General features: G+C 39.0%; 1 protein-coding gene across 2 annotated transcripts in view; it reads right to left on the reverse strand.

The window, feature by feature from the left end:
* The window catches only part of LOC109853358 (putative ferric-chelate reductase 1 homolog), a 19,961-nt gene extending 2,193 nt beyond the window's left edge, over nt 1–17,768 (reverse strand). The window contains exons 1-11 of one of the 2 annotated variants that reach the window (XM_020425386.1): nt 17,189–17,768; nt 9,536–9,855; nt 8,980–9,071; nt 7,660–7,819; nt 4,313–4,513; nt 3,618–3,713; nt 2,874–3,030; nt 2,122–2,348; nt 1,163–1,403; nt 945–1,057; nt 507–620 (exon numbers count right to left, since the gene is read on the reverse strand). In XM_020425386.1, the coding sequence (XP_020280975.1) occupies nt 507–620; nt 945–1,057; nt 1,163–1,403; nt 2,122–2,348; nt 2,874–3,030; nt 3,618–3,713; nt 4,313–4,513; nt 7,660–7,819; nt 8,980–9,071; nt 9,536–9,855; nt 17,189–17,234 (1,767 nt within the window). In that variant the 5' untranslated portion in view covers nt 17,235–17,768. Of the gene's footprint in view, nt 1–506; nt 621–944; nt 1,058–1,162; nt 1,404–2,121; nt 2,349–2,873; nt 3,031–3,617; nt 3,714–4,312; nt 4,514–7,659; nt 7,820–8,979; nt 9,072–9,535; nt 9,856–10,414; nt 10,530–17,188 lie in introns of those variants that run through there. The other variant, XM_020425396.1, reaches the window with a different exon arrangement.
* Between the last annotated feature and the right edge of the window lie 704 nt (nt 17,769–18,472).

Here is an 18,472-nt window from a genome sequence, read left to right on the forward strand (position 1 = left end):
TATATATATATATATATATATATATATACATACATACATATATATGTATACGATTTCGAATGAATTATTTATTTATTTGTGTGTGCGCGATGTGTTAAGTGAGATTTAGCTCGTTAGAAATTCATCGAGAAGTTCCTTTTTAATTGCTCGATGCTTAAATTAGAATAAATTAAAGTTTTAAAATGTGATACAATTAAATTTTTTTATAAAGAGAAATATTTGTTTTATTTCTCTGGAAAAAAACTATTGTTGAGATCGAACAATCGTCTTTTGAAATTTGTTTTCTTTCTTTATTAGCGTTCGTCGAGGTAAACAATTAAAAATTATTATTGCGCGTTACGTTTCGTAAATTTCAATATTTAAGACACCAAGAAAGAGCATCGTATTGCTTAAACAATATACAATTTCTTTCTTCTTCTGCATATGTCAGTCTTATTATCCTTTCAAGATAGACGCGCATTATAGAAGATTGCTCGATCCACGTAGTTCTTATTTTTAGATCTTACTGGAGCGTCTCGTCTCGCATCCGGATGCACCATTGATCCACGAGAATGCATGTCTTTCATAGGGAATGAATTCACTCTCTGACTAGCTTGCCTGTCAGAAACGCATCCCAGGAACTGTAACACAAAAATCAGTAAAACTGATACTTAAGTAATTGCACAATTAATGTAACAAATTTTACAAACCAAGTAAAATATTAGATTTTCAATTTATTTTCTAAGAGAGATGATGTATGTAATTTAAAAAGATCTTTATTCTTGAAGAAATAATTCTCGAGAAAAAAGACAACGGAAAAGTTTCATATTTCCGACCAATTTAGTTTTTGGGCGAAACATCGTAATTGGTTGCATTAATTAAATTACTCGTTGTTTATATTCCAAAACTGTTTTTCTCGGTTTCCGAGATTCGTTTACACAATATCGCAAATATAAATTCCTTACCGTGAGAACGAGGTGGGTTAAAACGTGGAATACAACGTATGCGGTAAGAATCCAGTCGACCCATTCCGGAATTTTGGCCTTGTTCAGCCGCACCGCAAAGAAGAGCGCGATTACTGAAAGAATTTATTAGATTACGCGCGCTCAATATCCGGGCACGGTTTGGTATTTTTCTCCGCTTAATATATACGTTTTAATTGATGTCATCGAAAAATACTTACGCGCACATATTTTCGCTATATTACCGACGAACCAGTGAGCCCAATTGAAGAGAGCTCTTCGCGGCGCTCCAGGATGCGGTCTCATGGCCGCCATGAAGGGCTGAATAAAGCATAGTATTGTGGTGGCTAGGCCGAAGGAAGCGTGGAACGTCTCGGTGCTCCAAGTGCCCAGTTCCACGAATATTATCACGAAGGCCGCGATCGTCATCGACCAGGTAAGCACCATAAAGAACCTGTGCCACTTGGAAGAAAATCGATAGGATTTCATTACACGGCGAAAGGAGTTGCGCGAAATGAGAAAGGTATTCGTGTGGCTTTCCGCTTTCCTTTTGCGAAATTCAAACGTTAATGATGTATACTTTGAGCGTGGCGAAAATTAATGCCAAGTGTTTCAGTGTTTTGCCGAATATTCATGTGAGCGCGCGATACGGCGTAATAATAAAGAAATTGTTTATATCAAACGATGTGTATATATATATATATTTATAAATGACGTAGAATTTAAAAACAAGATATTTTCATTTTTCTGTTTTTTGATACATCAGTGTTTTTACGTACGTTTTTAACTATTTTTCCTAGGACGAATAATTCAATTATCACGCTTTATTATTGTTAGAATAATAATTGCAATTACGCAAAAGCTTACGTAAATTGAAAATTTATGGAAGCTCTAATTTTATTTTTCGCAATCAAAAACGGTGATTTTTTTTAACAGACATATTTTTACGTTAGCGCAGTATATTTTTTATATTCACAAGAGTGGAAAAAATTCAATTTTCTTATATATAAAAAGTTCGAGTATAGATTTTTGATTACGACGCAATTCAGGTCGAATCCAACAAAACGGGTTATTTTAAAAAATAATGAAATAAATAAAATAAAATAGCGCTGTCTACACTGTCGAGAATGCGCGGAACAACGGTATATTCGCGCGATTGTCTGGGAAAGTACGGACTTACAGCAAACCAATGATCCTTTCCGCACAACTGGGAGTTGACCCAAGTCTGTCTGTAATATCTCGCGAGTAGCATCCCGATGGAAGCCGTTCCGATCCACGATGCCAGCATAAGCGCGCCATGAAGGCGAATCAGCAGGTCGCTTGCTGCAGTCCATTCTCCGACATCGGACAGCCTCTTCGAAGTGCTGGTCCCAAGATAGGCAAGACTGTGAAAGTCAACGCCATTTCCTGCAAACGCGCGCGGAAAACCACCGCGATGTTGTTTTATTTTATATTTAAAAGAAATCAAACGCGACGTAACGTATCGTTGCAATTAATCCGATAATCGCCGCGCGAATAAAAATTCTAACGCAATCATAAACGCGTCACGCGCTTCGAGTAGAAAAAAAAAAAAAAAAAAAAAAAATAAGGAAGCTGTCAAATTCGCGGTTCTCGCGGGAGAGTTGTAAAGTTTTTAACACGACCTCGCGCTCTCTCGGCGGAAGCGCAGACGAGACGCAAACTTGGCATTACTCGCGCGAAAAGTTGCCGAGATTTCTTTTTTTGTCATTTACTTCGGAGAAACGGCGACAAAACGCGCCGCGTCGAGCCGTAAATCTTGCATTTACCGCGATCGTTAAGTCATAAAATCCATTTTCTGGTGGTTTCGATAACTCTCGCGATAATTCTCTTCCGGGTCGAACATGGGATTCGCGCGCGGGAGACGGTATAGTGAAAATAAAGAACGTCCAATAAAGAGACGTGAGTAAGTACCTCTCAGATTGTCGCCAGCGGCCACGAGAAGATGATACGGCGTGTTGACAAGGTCGTACGTTCGTCCCTGAAGGGTAGTGAGTTTGTCCCGGCGAAACTTGCAATAAATCATGTCATCTTTGACCGTGCCTGTCTCCAGCTGGACCGCTCCTTCCGGCTGCGTAGAACAAGGAAATCGCGTATGAAGGCCGATGTTTATAACAGACACGAAGTGTCTGTTCGTTTTGCTTTGCTTACGCACTTTGTGTCAGAAAGTTTATCTTTACTGTTTATTAAATGCGGAACATAAGGATAGACTAGTGGAAAAGTGATCTTGAGAATCACCGTGTACCTTTTAGATAAACTGTTCGATCAACTCGAACTTATTTAATATATATCGAGAAAATTTCGATATTGAGAAAATTTTCCATCAAGCAAGTTTTCCGAGTTAAAACTGTCAGTCGAAATTGAACTTTGAATTAAATTCAAATTAATTTTCAATAGACGAGTAACGCGATGTTGAGGTCAAAGAAGAAGAGAGTTTACATATAATGTGAAAAATATCGCTTCTCTCATGATTATATTTGCAAAACGTAAAAGATTCAACGGTTTTATCTCAACAGGGAAGCTGCTCCGCGTTGGGCGAGTGCAATAATTGGGATTTAATGGGCCAGCCTCGTTGCCCGAGACGGGGCAAATTAATTAAGCACAAAGGTGCATCTAGTGGAGCTCGAAAGGCGGTGCGGCATAGTAAACGATACTCACCGTCGTATGGCGCGTGTTACGCTTTCCGGAATTCCAAGACATGTGTAACGCAATTTCGTCGTTCTCCTTCGTGCACTCGACTACGCTGTCGTCACCCTGCGCACCACACACACACAGTTCGCCCGTTACATGTAACCACTTAACTCCTGCTAATTAATGGTTAATTACGCACGCGTGAACCGCGTGCGCAAATAACTGCAAATGTTGCGATACAATTCCGAAATTCGCGAACGCGAATCACGACGTTTTAGACAAAACCGACGTAATGTGCAAACAAGCTGATGAAAACAAGAACAAGAGCTGTCGAATCGCGGGAGATCGCCGCGTGTGATGACTTTTCAAAATTACAGACCGAAACAAAAAAAAATATATATATATATATCTCGCGAGATTATAACACCTCGAAGAAAGGAATAAAGTACAAACATAAAGTAAAACCTTCTCTTTCCGACGTTTCAACGAGAGTTTTCTCAAAGACGATAACTGCGAGAACTCGGGAGAGAGTAATAGAAATTTCAAAGAGGATGAAAAATGCAGCGCAAAGTAGCTTCGCGTATACTTAAGTAAAAACCAGTTTCGCGGAGATTATGCAAGTTTCCGCTTAAATAGCGCCGGGAGTAAAAAGTCCGGTAACGCGCGCGGAAGATATACCCCTCGCGTCTCTCTCTCTTTCTCGTCCTTTCTCCGCAAATTACCATATTCTTGTCGTCCGACAGACCGACGGCGACGTATTTGGCCTTTTCGCGCGCCTGCATCTCGAAGTGATATTGGTCGCCCTGCACGATCACGGCCACAACGGCGATGCAATTCTTGGTTTTTATGCAGCCCGGGGGCGCGCCGAAGCAGTTCTTCGTCGTGTGGCAGCCTGTGTAGAACGGGTCCTCCACGTCTTTCGTCTGAAACCAGAGAGAGATAACACACACACACATCTTAGGGATAACGCGGGAATTTACCTTGTGCAGGGGGGTATATATATACGTATATACACGCGAGATACCGTCGCGATTGCGGAGATTGCACAACGTACTTCCGTTCGCTTTGGGATCGGGATCGAGTGACGGCGTGACAGACGAGAATGAGCCCGCGAGTGCATAAAGGAGGTTCCGAGGTGCTTGTCGATCGTGAAAGATGCTCGGGAAATGTCGATCGCGTATTATCGCCAAAGTGCGCCGCTATAATATCCGAAGAAGAAAGCTTTCCCTTATCTTCGAACAAACCGCGAAAGAGAAAAATCGAATTATATTAAGGAAAATTGTATTAAGAAAAATGCAGATTTTATTCGAAAATGCGAACTATCTAATGGTAGTTTTTTGAGGTGAAAATTAATTAATACGTGCGTTATGATTGACACTTTAAAAATACTTTGCACGTACAGTGCTTCGTTCTTTATTTTATTTATCTCTTTGTTGGAAACTGTCGGAGTCTTATTTTGATTATGTGATTTAGATTTTATCATTAAGTTACAGTATTTCGCAGAAAGAAAAATCAGAAAAAAAAAATAAAATAAAGAGAGAGAAGATGTGAGGCAGATTAATGTCATCTGAATTTATTTTTGTAAGTCGAAGGACACGTGTGCGTGTAAGGTAATGAGTAAGCAAGAAATCCTAACAAGGAAGACCTTGCGAAACAAATCGCGCGCGACAATTCGCGCGATAGCGCGACCCTCACACACAGTCCAAACGAAAAGGAAATCTGCGGCCGGGAGAAAGAGAAGTTTGACGACCAGCCTTCAACTTAGATACGCTTCGCGAAATTGTGCGTTCACGCTTCGCCGGCCTCGTTCGCCATTACCTCGCTCTTTGGTGTACTTTTACGCTTTTTTATCGCGAACGCCGTTTTCAAGGAAAGGCCGTGCGCGCGCGCGCGCGCGTTCGCCTGGCAGGATGTAATTATTCAGTAAAACCCCGTCTGTATTGTTTAAGCAAATTGAAAAGCAATTTATTTTCAACGGAAAAGTATTTTTGTTATCTCACGACGGCGATCGCGAGGTTTTCTGTCTCTGAGAAATATTCTGTAGCGAATGAAAGAAATCTGAAAAGTTTTACAGACCACGCGGAAGAAGTGATCGATAACTTAATCAGCTTATTTGTGAATTATGTAATTAAAGATAAAAATATTATAATTAAATATCGAAAGAAACTTAACGCAAATAATAAAATTCAATAAAATATTAAATTTAAATTCTTCAAATGCGATAAATTCTATACGCGAATGATTTACATCGAATTAATGCCGTTTTCGCATCGGTAGGATTTGGAGAGCGCGATCTGCGATTGTATCGCTGTATACTATAATCTGTCAGCAAAGCAGCCCTTCTCGGTGCATCGTCGCGGCCGATAATTCATGTTTTCCACTCGACGACTTCCGCGCGCGTAATAAAAGACGAAATCCGGGAGGAAAAATGTTGCGCTCGGAGTAATAAAAAAAAAAAAAAAAAAAAAAAAAATCGCGACACGCAAAATCGCAAACGCGGTCGCGGAAGTAAACGGTGAAAGTACATAAAGCATAAATTCCAGTACGTTGGTTTGCGATCGCGTGTTTGTGCGTTTCGTACGCGATTAAGGGCCTGTGCGCATGTACACACGTACATAGAAATGCATAATTCACATATCTGCGCGTCACGCGCCGTTATATTCGCCTATCTCCCGTGTACGTATACGTGTGTATCGTGAATTTTTTACTTTCCACGAGACCGCCATGCCGTTCCGAGATGTACAGTATAAAGAGCTCGTATGTTTTCTCGCGTTACTCAAAACCTCGATACTCCCCTGGTAGGAAAAAATAAGGGAGAAAACGAGTTCAGTTTCGTTTTAATTATTTCGCGAAAAGATTTTAATATTTAAAAAAACGAGAAAATATACACAGAACGGAATAAATAGGAGATTTTTTCTCCCCTCCAGCTGTGAATTTTCAGCAGTATCTGTATTTTTGCATCGCGGCGTAATTTCAATTACCCATAGTTACGTACATTTTATATCTCGTAAGCAATGTCCTCGTATTTGCGCAAGCTTACGATAGCTCAACAAGAATATAAGCGAATTTTAATTAAATTTGAATATCGTTAAATTGCAAAATGGAGATTTATGGATGCACCATTTTAATTCTCCCAATTTTCAATAATGGATGTAATTATTTATTTATCTGCGAATATACCATACTCATGGGAAGCTCTGACAATGTTTATTAATTAGAATATCGATGTAACTTCCGCGCGAGTGAGAATTTAAATGCGTATTAACTTAATTTAACAATCCATGCGCGTGAATATACAAATACGGTAGCGATATACAAATTCATTGGGAGCAAATTATTATTTTCCGGAACAAGTTGGAACTTATAATAACGCACACGTCGGTCGAGAAAGATTAGAAAAAGCGATCTTCCATGCTAAGCGATCGGCCATTGATGCGAAATTGGTTTATATCTGGACAGGTTCTGATTCATCCGGTATTGTCTTGGATAATATAGTTCTCAGGATATTGTGGATATACTCTTCTTCGTGAACGGATTAAATTTCAATGACAGGTCTTTCAAAGAATCAATATTTATTTAACGAAAAATATATAATAAAAGATATTGCTATTTATTTTGCAATAGAGCAAATAATTCTTAAAAAAATAGAAATTTCTCTTCTCATATTGAAATTAAAAAGAGAATTTCTTTCAAAAGAATATCAAAATTTAAATTAATTAAAAGTGTATTTAAAAAATAAATATATATATTTTATATCTATATTAAAAAGCAGAAGAAATTTGTTATTTCTTTCTTTCTCATAAAACGAAATTTGCTAACAATTTAGTTTCTGGACATTTTGTCTGCGACAAATGGAAATTGAGAAAGTTGTCGAGAGAATATAATTAACGTGTACTAGCTTTGTATTGTATACGCGTGGGTTCGCTGTACATCCCACAATATTCGCAAAGCCGCACCTATCGGGGATACTAGCAGGAGTACCGGGGCCCGCTCATGTCGTTTAACGTGTTGTAATACCAGCACGCGCGCGTTCATAATGGCGAAGGTGACGAGGAAATATAATACTTACCGCATAATCGACTGCGGGGCTGTAGTAGGGCGGTGTGGTGGTTCTGAACGTACTTATGGGCAAAGGTGCAGCCGACACGTCGATGGACCGCTTGTCAACGGTAACCCTGGACGACTCGACGCCGACCCAGTACGTGCTGTAATCCTGAGCGAACGTGGAACTGTGTGTGGAAGAAATAATTGAGGAAGGGTCAACGATCAGTTGAGTATATAAAGACATGCTCAGAGAAAGAAGGTGTTTAAAATGTGAATAATATTATTTTAAAGATTAAAAAAGAGGAAAGAAATTATACAATACGAAATTGAATATTTATTACAACACTTTGCGTTTGCGTGTAACAACGCAAATATAAAAATAAAAAAGACCGAAAGCAGAAAGAAGAAAAACTAAATCGAACAATTTCTCCGAATGAGAAGCTGTGAGTTCGAAATATAAGGGTCAACTTTCCGAAGTAAATAACAAAGTTTTCAAAGAGGGCACCAGCTGTGTGTTTCATCAAACGTGCATTAATAACTCCGCATTGATTATTACGAGGTAAAGTTCATGAGGAATATTTTGTATGTCGACACCGTTATAAACTCTATCGTAGCAAGCGCCGTGAATTTCAAACACGAGCCCCGCGCGAACTACCGGTAATGATTGTGATTCATAAGTGTGACACATTTAAGTGTATCCCACGTTTGTGTGTAAGAGTGCGCGCGCGCGTAGCTGAGATCATTCGCAAGGAATCGTGACTCACAATTAAGCCGTTTCCAGACACTGGTGTTTCTTGTTCTTGAATTTTACAGGCGTTTCCGAAACTTAGATCTCTCGCAAACTCTCGTGGGAACAGCACAACAAGCGCTCGCGCGATCTACCTTGCTGCGGTTAAAGAAATACGCTCAAGCGTGATAAATGATTTGTTATATTTAATCAGCAAAGCACAAGCTGTTTAGCAAGATACAGGTGTTTTTTTGGAAAAATGTCCTTCGAATCCTTGGTTTATTGCTCGAAGAATGACGGGGCATAAATTTTAGCAAAAAGAAACATCTCGTCGGTACAGAATGTATAGGAACGCGAATGTTTGTGACAGGTATTTTTCAATTCAAAAGAAATTTTAATTGAGAAGCGTGTATTTAAAAAAAAAAAAAAAGAATTAAATCGCAGTTTAATTTTTCTAATTAACAAATTAATTCTCGGATGTAAAAGTCGTCGACAACTTTATTGCAATTCAAGATGATAACGTTGAATAACGCAATCCACACTCACACACACGCATGGTTCGCGCGAGAAGCTTTGTGAGAAATCATTATCATTACGCAACGCGAGAGAGGTACTTACTTGAAGATAATGGTACCCTCGTAATCGAACGGAGCCTCCCAATCGAATTCAAGATTGTGCTTCTTGCTAGTGTTCATGTGAGTCACGGCGTTCTAGAGACAAAAGAAACAGGAAAAGTTTTTCTTCAGATAAGAAATTGCACATCACTGTCGTTTGCAAAAATTTCGCGATGAATGATTCAGCCTTGAAAGAACTACGTTAACGTTTTTTTTACGCGTAATAGTGCATTCTTGCCACGTGCTCTTAATCGTGAAAAAATATCGGCTGACGTAACACAATCCATAATATAAAATAACTGCGCCACAAATTCTTATAATACGTCAAAAATTCTGTGTAATAATGATCGCAATTATTTTGCCAGGAAAATCTTTAGAACTTCTCTCTGTCTCTCTCTCTTTCTTACAAAAGAAATTAAAATTTTCTAGATTTTCAAAACGCAATTGGCACAATTTTAAACTTTTATTGTTCAAAATATTCAAAGTTTTTATATATGATATAAATCAAATCGGATCTTTAAATAGAGCCACAAGCTCGAGATCATAGAAGATATTTGTACCTTCACACCCGGAATGCATTCCACGGGTTTTGCCAACTCGGGCAAATTTGCGAATTCGCCAACGTACTCGCCGGTGTCAACGTCCCTGGCAACGATCATGAAACCCTCGTACGCGAGACCCTGGGGACTTCCCAGGACCAGCCGCACTCTGCCTTGTCCGATTGCGGGTAACACCTGATAAGGAGGATACGACAACTGGAGGGAGGAGTCGGGATGACGAGGCATCAGATCCGAGCATATGGAGGCTGGTGCACCATTGGGTAATCCCAGCACTCTTGCGAGCGAGCAGCAAGCCAGGAACAGCAATATCCTTGACATTTCTATAAAAAAGAAACAGGCGTCAAAAGAAAAGATTATCAAATAGACACAATCACAGAATTTATTTTAAAAAAGATGTAAATTAAAACCAATAAGTAAAATATATAAAGTACACGCGCGTAGATATATGTTATAAAAATATTATAAAATTGTATAAATATTTTCATATATAAATAACAAAAAAAATTATAGAGAAACATTCTCTATATTTTTATATAATAAATTCTTTAAACTTTTATAAGATATAAATACATAATTCATTTTATTCTTTATATTTTTTTATTATTTATTGCTCGTTTTATTTTTATATGATAAAAAAATATAGAAAATTTTAGCGAGAAAGATATACGAAGCGTCCTCATAGTTTTGTTAATGCAAAATCGATTCCGAGCTAGTCAAGGATTCTGTCATTAGAGAGACGTTTGGTTGGATTCCTGTCTGTTTGAATTCAGAGCGATATGCGCGCAAGAGCGAGTTGCGGTATCGCGATCTCGCTCGGGATTTTCCCCCGATGAAATGACGAGACGATCGGAAAATATTGAAATAGAAACGGGCACATACTTGTTTAAACAGGACATGCGAACAACACGGCTGTTTAATCGGCTGTTCACGTCGATGTTGAATTCATCCGGTGTAACGTAAACAAGAACGTTCATCTGGCGGCAGCTCGCTGTCGCTTTATCCATAATGCACGCGCGTCTTATCCTCAGCACTCGCGTGTGATCATACGCGCGTGAGATATGCAGCAACATCGTGTAGCACATAATGCGACATAAATTCCAATTGGATTTGCATTCGTAATCGATGAGCGATCAAGCAGTAGCGCGAACATAATTAAATTTATTTTAGAAATAGCTAGATTCTGGCCGTGTCAATTTATACATATAGGAATAGCTAGATTTCACTTTGAAAAATACTCTTTTTTTCTTGATTATCTTAATCGCACTCGGAGAAACACAATTGCAATTATAAATAAATTGCTTTGTAAATCGAAAAAAAATTATTCACGCAAACTCGTTTCGATATCGTAACAATGGGGGTGAGATACGCGTCGGTATCTCACCCCCATGATAAGCCGATAATCGTTTCTTCGTCGTATGATCTTAAAAGAAGCTTAATTGTTGTTCGCGCGCAAAGATAGTTTTTTTTTTTCTAGATAGCGATAACGAGATAAAACGAGATATCTCGCGACGTTAATGAGCGGCCGAGCGAGGCGCGAAAAGTGAATGACTTCAAAGAGAGGAAACTCGTGCACACGGCCCACGCCTGAAGCAAACTGACTTTCACCTATTGAGAAGTTTAACTTGTTACGAGCTTCTCAGCTCGAGCATTCCTAAACGCCCCGGCTGTTACTGAAATATTTCCCGCGCCTGCGAATTATGTAACGCGCGACTGACCCTCGCCATTGAAATGCCACGCAGCTCCGCGTTCGTTCGCAACCAGACCTTTCTACGCCACGGGAAATGTGTTGTGTCCGATCCTTGAAGTCAATAAAATCATCACCTTGCGTGTTAAATATTTGTGCAAAAAAGAAATTGTTGTTTTTGTTACTCTTATTCTTTAGACTTTAATTATTCCTACACTTTCTAATTAATGCAGAGGCGTATACAATGCGGAGATTTCTTCGTGATAAGAGGAAGGGAAATTAAAAGCAGCGAAATTAAAAAGAATTCGCGTAACGCAACGTTAAAAAAATAGAGAGAGAGAGAGAGAGAGAGAGAGAGATAACTCGAGTGCATATTTCTGTAAATTTTTTTAAAACAAATCTCTAGTCAGGAAAAATCCACTCAAATAATTAAGAGCGATTGTTTCAAAGTAACGTGTTGACACAGAAGACACGTCATTGACACAAATCTGTTACTCTGCAAGATTTATATCGTACAAGGAACTCGAGTAGCGTGTTAATGTGTTCTTAAGTCAGCAATAAAACGTACGCGCGCTTTTCCGCGGTACTTCCAAGAATTTCTGCGATTGCAAAATCGACGTGCGATCGCGTTCGACGCAAGGTCGATCACTCGAATTGTTGAACACTGTTCAGCACTTTCACGTGCGAGCGCACGACGCACGTGAGCCAATTAAAATAAAAAAACACTCGCGATAAGTAATAAAGTAATCTCGTTACGCGAAGAATTAAGAGTGACTTTCTGTCACTCAGCGCGTTTCATTGTTAAGGAAAACCTTATCGATCTCTTAATACGACCATTTAAATCGCAATAATTAAAGCGGAGACCGTGCTCATGCAAGATGAATTGCAATTACTCAACGTGTAGTACGTGTAGTTATATAACAGCACGAAGTAGTTAACACACTTAGCACATGGTTGTTTTATAAGGTGATACGTTAATAATGTATTGTTAATAACGTGTTTTTTTTGTGCAACATACGCCTTTAGAAAATAATTGCTTATAATTTTCTTAGATTTTTTATTATTTTGAAATACAATACTGAAAAATTTGTTTACACACGGAATGTGTGTATCGACGTTTAATTTAAAAATTTCATATTTCTAGAACAATAAAACTACGTCATGACCGATGATATCGAATCGTTTAGTCGCCTCTATACACGAACGAAACCTCAATTTGTAACTACAAACGCGCGTTAATATTGCGCTCTCCGTGATTATTTTTAATCTCTACATTTACATTCCGTTTATTCGCGTCGTGTGCGACACAACGTCCGCGACATGTAAATGTAATAACCGATAATTGGAAAACACATTCGCGAAGAATACAATTACCTCTCGACAATGGTGCAATCATGAGCGAGTTGAGGCGAGTCCGTCGACACCGTCCAAGATCAATATTGCAGATGCACTCGAAATTTCTCTCGGACGGAGTCTGCAATTTGCAAACCGCGCTGCGGCTACGCGCGCGCGTGTGTGTGTCGCTCGTGTGTGTGTGTGCGAATTCGGTTTGAAACACATACACGCGCACGCGAAATGTGCCAATTACATACGCGCGCGCCGAGAAAACCGGGACACGATTGTTTTTTTCCTTTTTAAGTTGCAAAAAAAAACGCTCGGGGACGCAAAAAAAAAAAAAATAAATCACGTCGGCCGATGTCGCGGCGCGGTTTGCGTTCACGACAAATCGGAAAAGAATTAAGACCGCGATAATCACGTGCGTGTCTAGCATTATCATATATCATTATTCTATTGTGCGGGAGAGAACGAGCACAAGGCTTCGTTTTGCGGTTTACAACGCGCGTATGTGACTCACCCCGAGCGCGTCTCATCTCGCGCATATGCGCGCGCGCGCTTCAATGTTGCACACAGGTGTTTTACCACGGGTTCACAAATGCACGTGAAATCTCCGACTAGATTGTACCTTCCTCCTGCGCAAGATTCCTTCGTGAACGGATAGGAAATTCCCATCCAAATGTACAAAAGGAGAGTTACATAAATGTCGAATTGAGTTCCACATTTATTTCTTTGCAATTATATTATATTAATTAATCACGTGCTACGCCTTTATTACACCGTCAGAAAAACTATTGAATCGCGCATTAAAATTGAAAACAGTTTGAAATTTTCATTTGCTACTTTTTGATACGTCATTTTGCTACATGGTTTTATTTTATTTGTAAAACCTTGCGCGTGTAATACATATCTACACGCGGTGTGCGCAATTTGCTTTAATATTTCCTGAATGTGTCCGATAATGCTATCGCGAAATTTGATCTTCTGCTTAATCATCAGCTTACGCAAACGTATTTAAATTGGAAAACACCGACTTCATTTGCTAACAAAACAGGCGACGGCGATGACAAACGGCGGGCACAGCGCGGCGTTTATAAGCGGAGGTATCGTAATTACCGAAGTTATGAAATGGCAGTTCTGTAACTTCGTCGAAAGTCACGTTGTCTGTATTTCTTCACTTTTTCATGTACCTTTACATTATGTATATATTATACAGACAGCTGCAGCGCAGATAGAGTTGCTCGTCTTTTTGACTCGTGAAATTCGTTCAGCAAAAACGTGGCGCGTGTTTCGTATCATCGTGATATTTCCCGATGCGCTCGCTCTCTCTCTCTCTCTCTCTCGCGAGTGCGCTTCTCGTGCGGTTACAGTTTGCTTAGCAAGATATTGTTAATACGTCAGTTCAATACGGAGACTCGGAGCAGACGTTATGACTAATTATAAGTTATATCATTTAAGACGATGTGAGTAGTCACGTGTCAAGAGTAGCTATCGGAAGTTACACGCTGAACTCACTCTTTCTAAATAACGATTACATTTGTCTAATGATAATCATGGGCGTGTGCGATAAGGGCGCGACCCTAATTGCGTTAATGTAAATTTAATTTGATTTTAATTTACCACTACATACCAAGCTTTTGAAGAAACACATTGTTGCGGCACGCACAAGAAGCAATTACCTTAATCGAGAGGTAAAAAAAAAAAAAACTATTATAGGAACGAATGCTTTGAGAAACCACAATTTATGCGAAATTTACAACTGTTCATTAAGAAAATTCCAAATTTCTCGAATCTCTTGAGACTCTTTTGTTGCGCTGTTTTGCACATTTTTTTAAGATCGAATACATTAAAAGCATTTGTAGATTTTTTAGCAGATATTTTTTTAAGATACTAGAAATGTGGTTTGAGCATTTGTTTGGTGCAAGTTACATGTATTATATTGATGAAATCAATCAAATTAAATCCGCCGTGAAAAGAAATTCGCGCGACGTATTTCTGAATGAGCAATTGTATTGGCGCGTAAGTTTGTATCGCTCCGAATGTCATCAGGGCGAACAAAGTAGTCGCGTCTCGTAGTCTCTTCCGTGTTTGGTGAACGCATCGCCATGGTTACGTGTTGTGTCCTAGAATTTCCACGAGCGAGCATTACTCTCGCGTCGGTATCGTCGAACCGCAAATTATTTTATCGGTTACGTAAGGCCAGAAACTGGCGTCGTTGCAAGAATTCAGAGAAACGCCATTCATCTCGTTGCCGCAATTATTCTTAACGTTCTCCTTTAGCGCGAGAGCAGCACGGCGCTCTCTCTTTCTCTCTCGCTCTCTGCATCGATCTCACTACGATTACTTCGCTTTGTCTCGCAGATTGGAAGCACAAATTAGGGCAACGTGTCCAAGGTCTGGACATAAACTTGGCGAAAATCATTCTTCTTTACAAACCGTAATTCTCGTACAGTCGTCGTTGTACTTTTTAAGAAAATCTCAATAATTATTATCTCGTTAAAATTGTAAACTCAAAACCGTTGAGTTTAGAATTTTAACGAGATAATAATTATTGAAATACGTCTTTTTTAACGATTCTATTAAGATATGAGTATTTTTATCGCATACTCTCCCAAAAATAAACACGAGCGAGAAACATCGACCATTGGTTATTTTCAACAATTTTAATTGAGACCGAGCGAAGCAAGTGATCGACGTGACACCGTATCCTATCAAAACTAATCAATTCACTTAATTAACTCTGACTAATGCTCGGATAGCAAATCTCGGAGGAGTGTATAATCGCACATGAATTATTTATATATCGCGTAATCAGAAATGGAACGCACAAGTAACGCGTAACAAGCGCGCATCTTCGCTTCAACGATCAGTTAAGTGATATACTCATTTTAATCGCTCAAGGAGAGATCGCGAAGTCAAGATTCTTTTTCAAGATGATTCCTAGGACTCTGGAAGCCGATTTCTCTCCCAAGTCGATTAACTTTAACCGTAATTCAGCCGTTTCTTCGTCTCTTTTTCGAGATCCCGTGCTGCTGTGGGAGAAGACGGAAAGATAGAAAGAGAGAGACAACAATCGCGAACTCATGATTAAAGTTAATCGACTCGTCGGAGAAATCAACCCTAGAGCGATCGAAGGGATCACCGATTCCAGCGGATCCACTCGATCGTCTGCTTATCGTTGCGGAGAATCGCGTTCCCACCAATCGCGACACACGAAGACCCGGGATTAAAGAAAAGCTGGCCAGTAAATCTTTCACATTTCTTTTCGCGTGTAAAACAAAAACTAACATAGCATTAAAAATAAAATTGCAATAAAATAACATTGGTGTAACGCGTTGCTTCGCGTCATTCTCTCTCAAGTGTTTTATTCGCAATTCCTAGAAATTGGTTTTTCGCAAGAAAAATTGTACGTACAGTTTTGTAACATTTACGTGTTTTATTTACTTCCGCGAGTTTCAATCAATGATGAGAAATTATATGTGTATTTGTAATAAAATATGAATATAATAATATATAATAATAATAAAGACGAGGTAAATAGCAATATGTAACGGATCAACGCTCGAATCTGTCGCGCAAAAATTATCCGCGTAACGGGATAGAGATTTTGATCATCGTCACGTATATACTTAGAATTCTGAAAACACACGGGAAGTAGCGCAGCTGAATTTCTTATAAATATTTCCTGCCTTTTTCCGTTTCTCTCGTAACGCTATTTCATGAATTTAAAATACGTCCCATTCGTGTCTGGTATTTTTTACACCTTGCGTGTTACACCGGTGTTTCAATTGTAATGTACATCGCATTTTATTGCGCAACGTGATTAAGTTTCAAACAAACTCACGTGTCGCAAAATGTTATGTAAAACAAAAACAAAAAAAACAACTGTGAGGTTACATCAATCTTTGATATAATAATGTCGAGTTTTTTGCAAACGCTTTCAAAGTACCAAGATTAGCGAGCAACTAAAGAGGAAAATGTGTGAAAACCGAATGTATAGAAAACTATAATTTTCAGCTGCTGATCTCATACATGGTTGGAAGAAAACAGCAAAACGTATGATTCAGTTGTTTATTCTTGGAAATTTACAGATATACTGCCAATGAAAATATATGCAAGAAACGCGCGTTTTTTCGACATAAGTGTAGAATAGATAATATTCTAAGGAATTTAAACTCTTTCGAGAATTTTACGCGCATGCGCTTTTTACGATCACTTATCGCTTGTTCGTTTATAAATCAATTTTTTTTTTAACTAGGTTTTGCAAACTGAAATCATATTCTGTGTATGACAGAATACAAAAAAATAATAAATTCATTTGTTTTAAAATAAATTTATATTTTTGATGGGTATTTGCTGGAGATTTATGAAAAATCTCTTTATTTTGTATTTTGTATTTTGTAAATGTTTAAAAATTTGTTTTGTAATTTCTATATGTTTTTATCAATTCTTTTCGATTAGTTTGTGATACCAGAATTTATTAGAACACATCTCATCGATTTCAATATCTCTGTCTCTCGAGATAGATTTTTATGGATTTAAAAACTTTTATGATTTCCATGCATTTAATTTAAATTGCACAATGAAAGTTTCGACACCTTTTGGAAATAAAAAAATAATTAGTGCGCACTCACCGGTCCTCATATTTGCGTGTTCAGTTCTCTCCAAAAACGCGTTCATCAGGCGCGCAACATGCGCGCCAAACAAATTCGTGAAAAGGTCACGTGTGTCGTGGCGCCGCTCCGGCGTACATACAAAAAAACACACACTGTAAATAAATCCTGTAATACTCAATGAAGAGATTTTACGGACAGAGCGTCGTGTCCGTCGATCGCGTCTCGCACAAACTGCGAACAAATCCCGATCGATCGCGACGACGCGCCGCGTCGCGCGAAGACGCGGTCTGTCCGGTCTTTCTTCGGGAATTTCCTCGCGAAGATCGAGAGCTCGATTAGTCTCGCATATACACTCGGATAAAGCGGCACACTCGCGCTTTTGTTGAAATCGCGCGTACTCTCGTACAACCGGGAAACGACTACGAGCGACACACTGGGTGTCTCGATCATTCGCCGGACGTGGATCTCTCGCGCGCGACACTTGTTGATCCCGCGGCGACACACATACTTCCGTCGACTGCGTCGCGAACCACACCTTGCGAGAGACTGTACGAGAAATACAGGCCGAGTTGAAAGGCCCTCGGCCGTGAGAGAGACCAGCTCTCAGGTCTGTAGTTACTTAGGCGTTTTCACGTCGCTGCGATCGATAACGCCACTCGATACTCGGACTCGATACTCTTGCGAGTGTTGCGCACGTGCGGAAGATCGCGGGAGATGATTTTCTTGAATCATTATTAGCTTCGAACGTAAATAGACGCGCTTGGTGTGTCAGTCAAATTAGGGTCGCACAGTTTCGTAAACTCGCTTTATCTCAATCTTCGTTGTAAGATCTGACGTCGAGCAATAATCTGTCAAAATGATATATTATATGATATATTATATAATGTTATCCGTGTGAGGAGAAGGTATTTTTAGGTAACTCGTTAAATTGTTTTAATTATCAGTATGTTTTATATAACGTGATTTGATTATTGCAATTTTTATTTCTCTTTCTGCAGAAAAATCACAATACGAACGCTCGCGTCTTGCAATTCGGTTCTATTTTATCATAAAATTAGAAAATTAAAATTAATTGCAATAATAAAATGGCTTTTTAAATTACAAATATGGCAAGTAAATTGTACTAACATTTTTTGCACTCTAATTAATTAATACATCTTCTGTTCTATCGCACGGCTAATGAATTCCAGCTTACATTGTTTCAACCTTCTTGCAATTTTTTTGTCGTGTTTCTCTCCAAACTGCGGGAACATTTCTCATTTCTCTTATTTCAAATTCCACTTTTTGCTCAGTACACCTGCT

Source organism: Pseudomyrmex gracilis, unplaced genomic scaffold (genome assembly GCF_002006095.1).
Source record: "Pseudomyrmex gracilis isolate BER0280 unplaced genomic scaffold, ASM200609v1 scaffold_2, whole genome shotgun sequence".
Lineage (NCBI taxonomy): Eukaryota > Metazoa > Arthropoda > Insecta > Hymenoptera > Formicidae > Pseudomyrmex > Pseudomyrmex gracilis.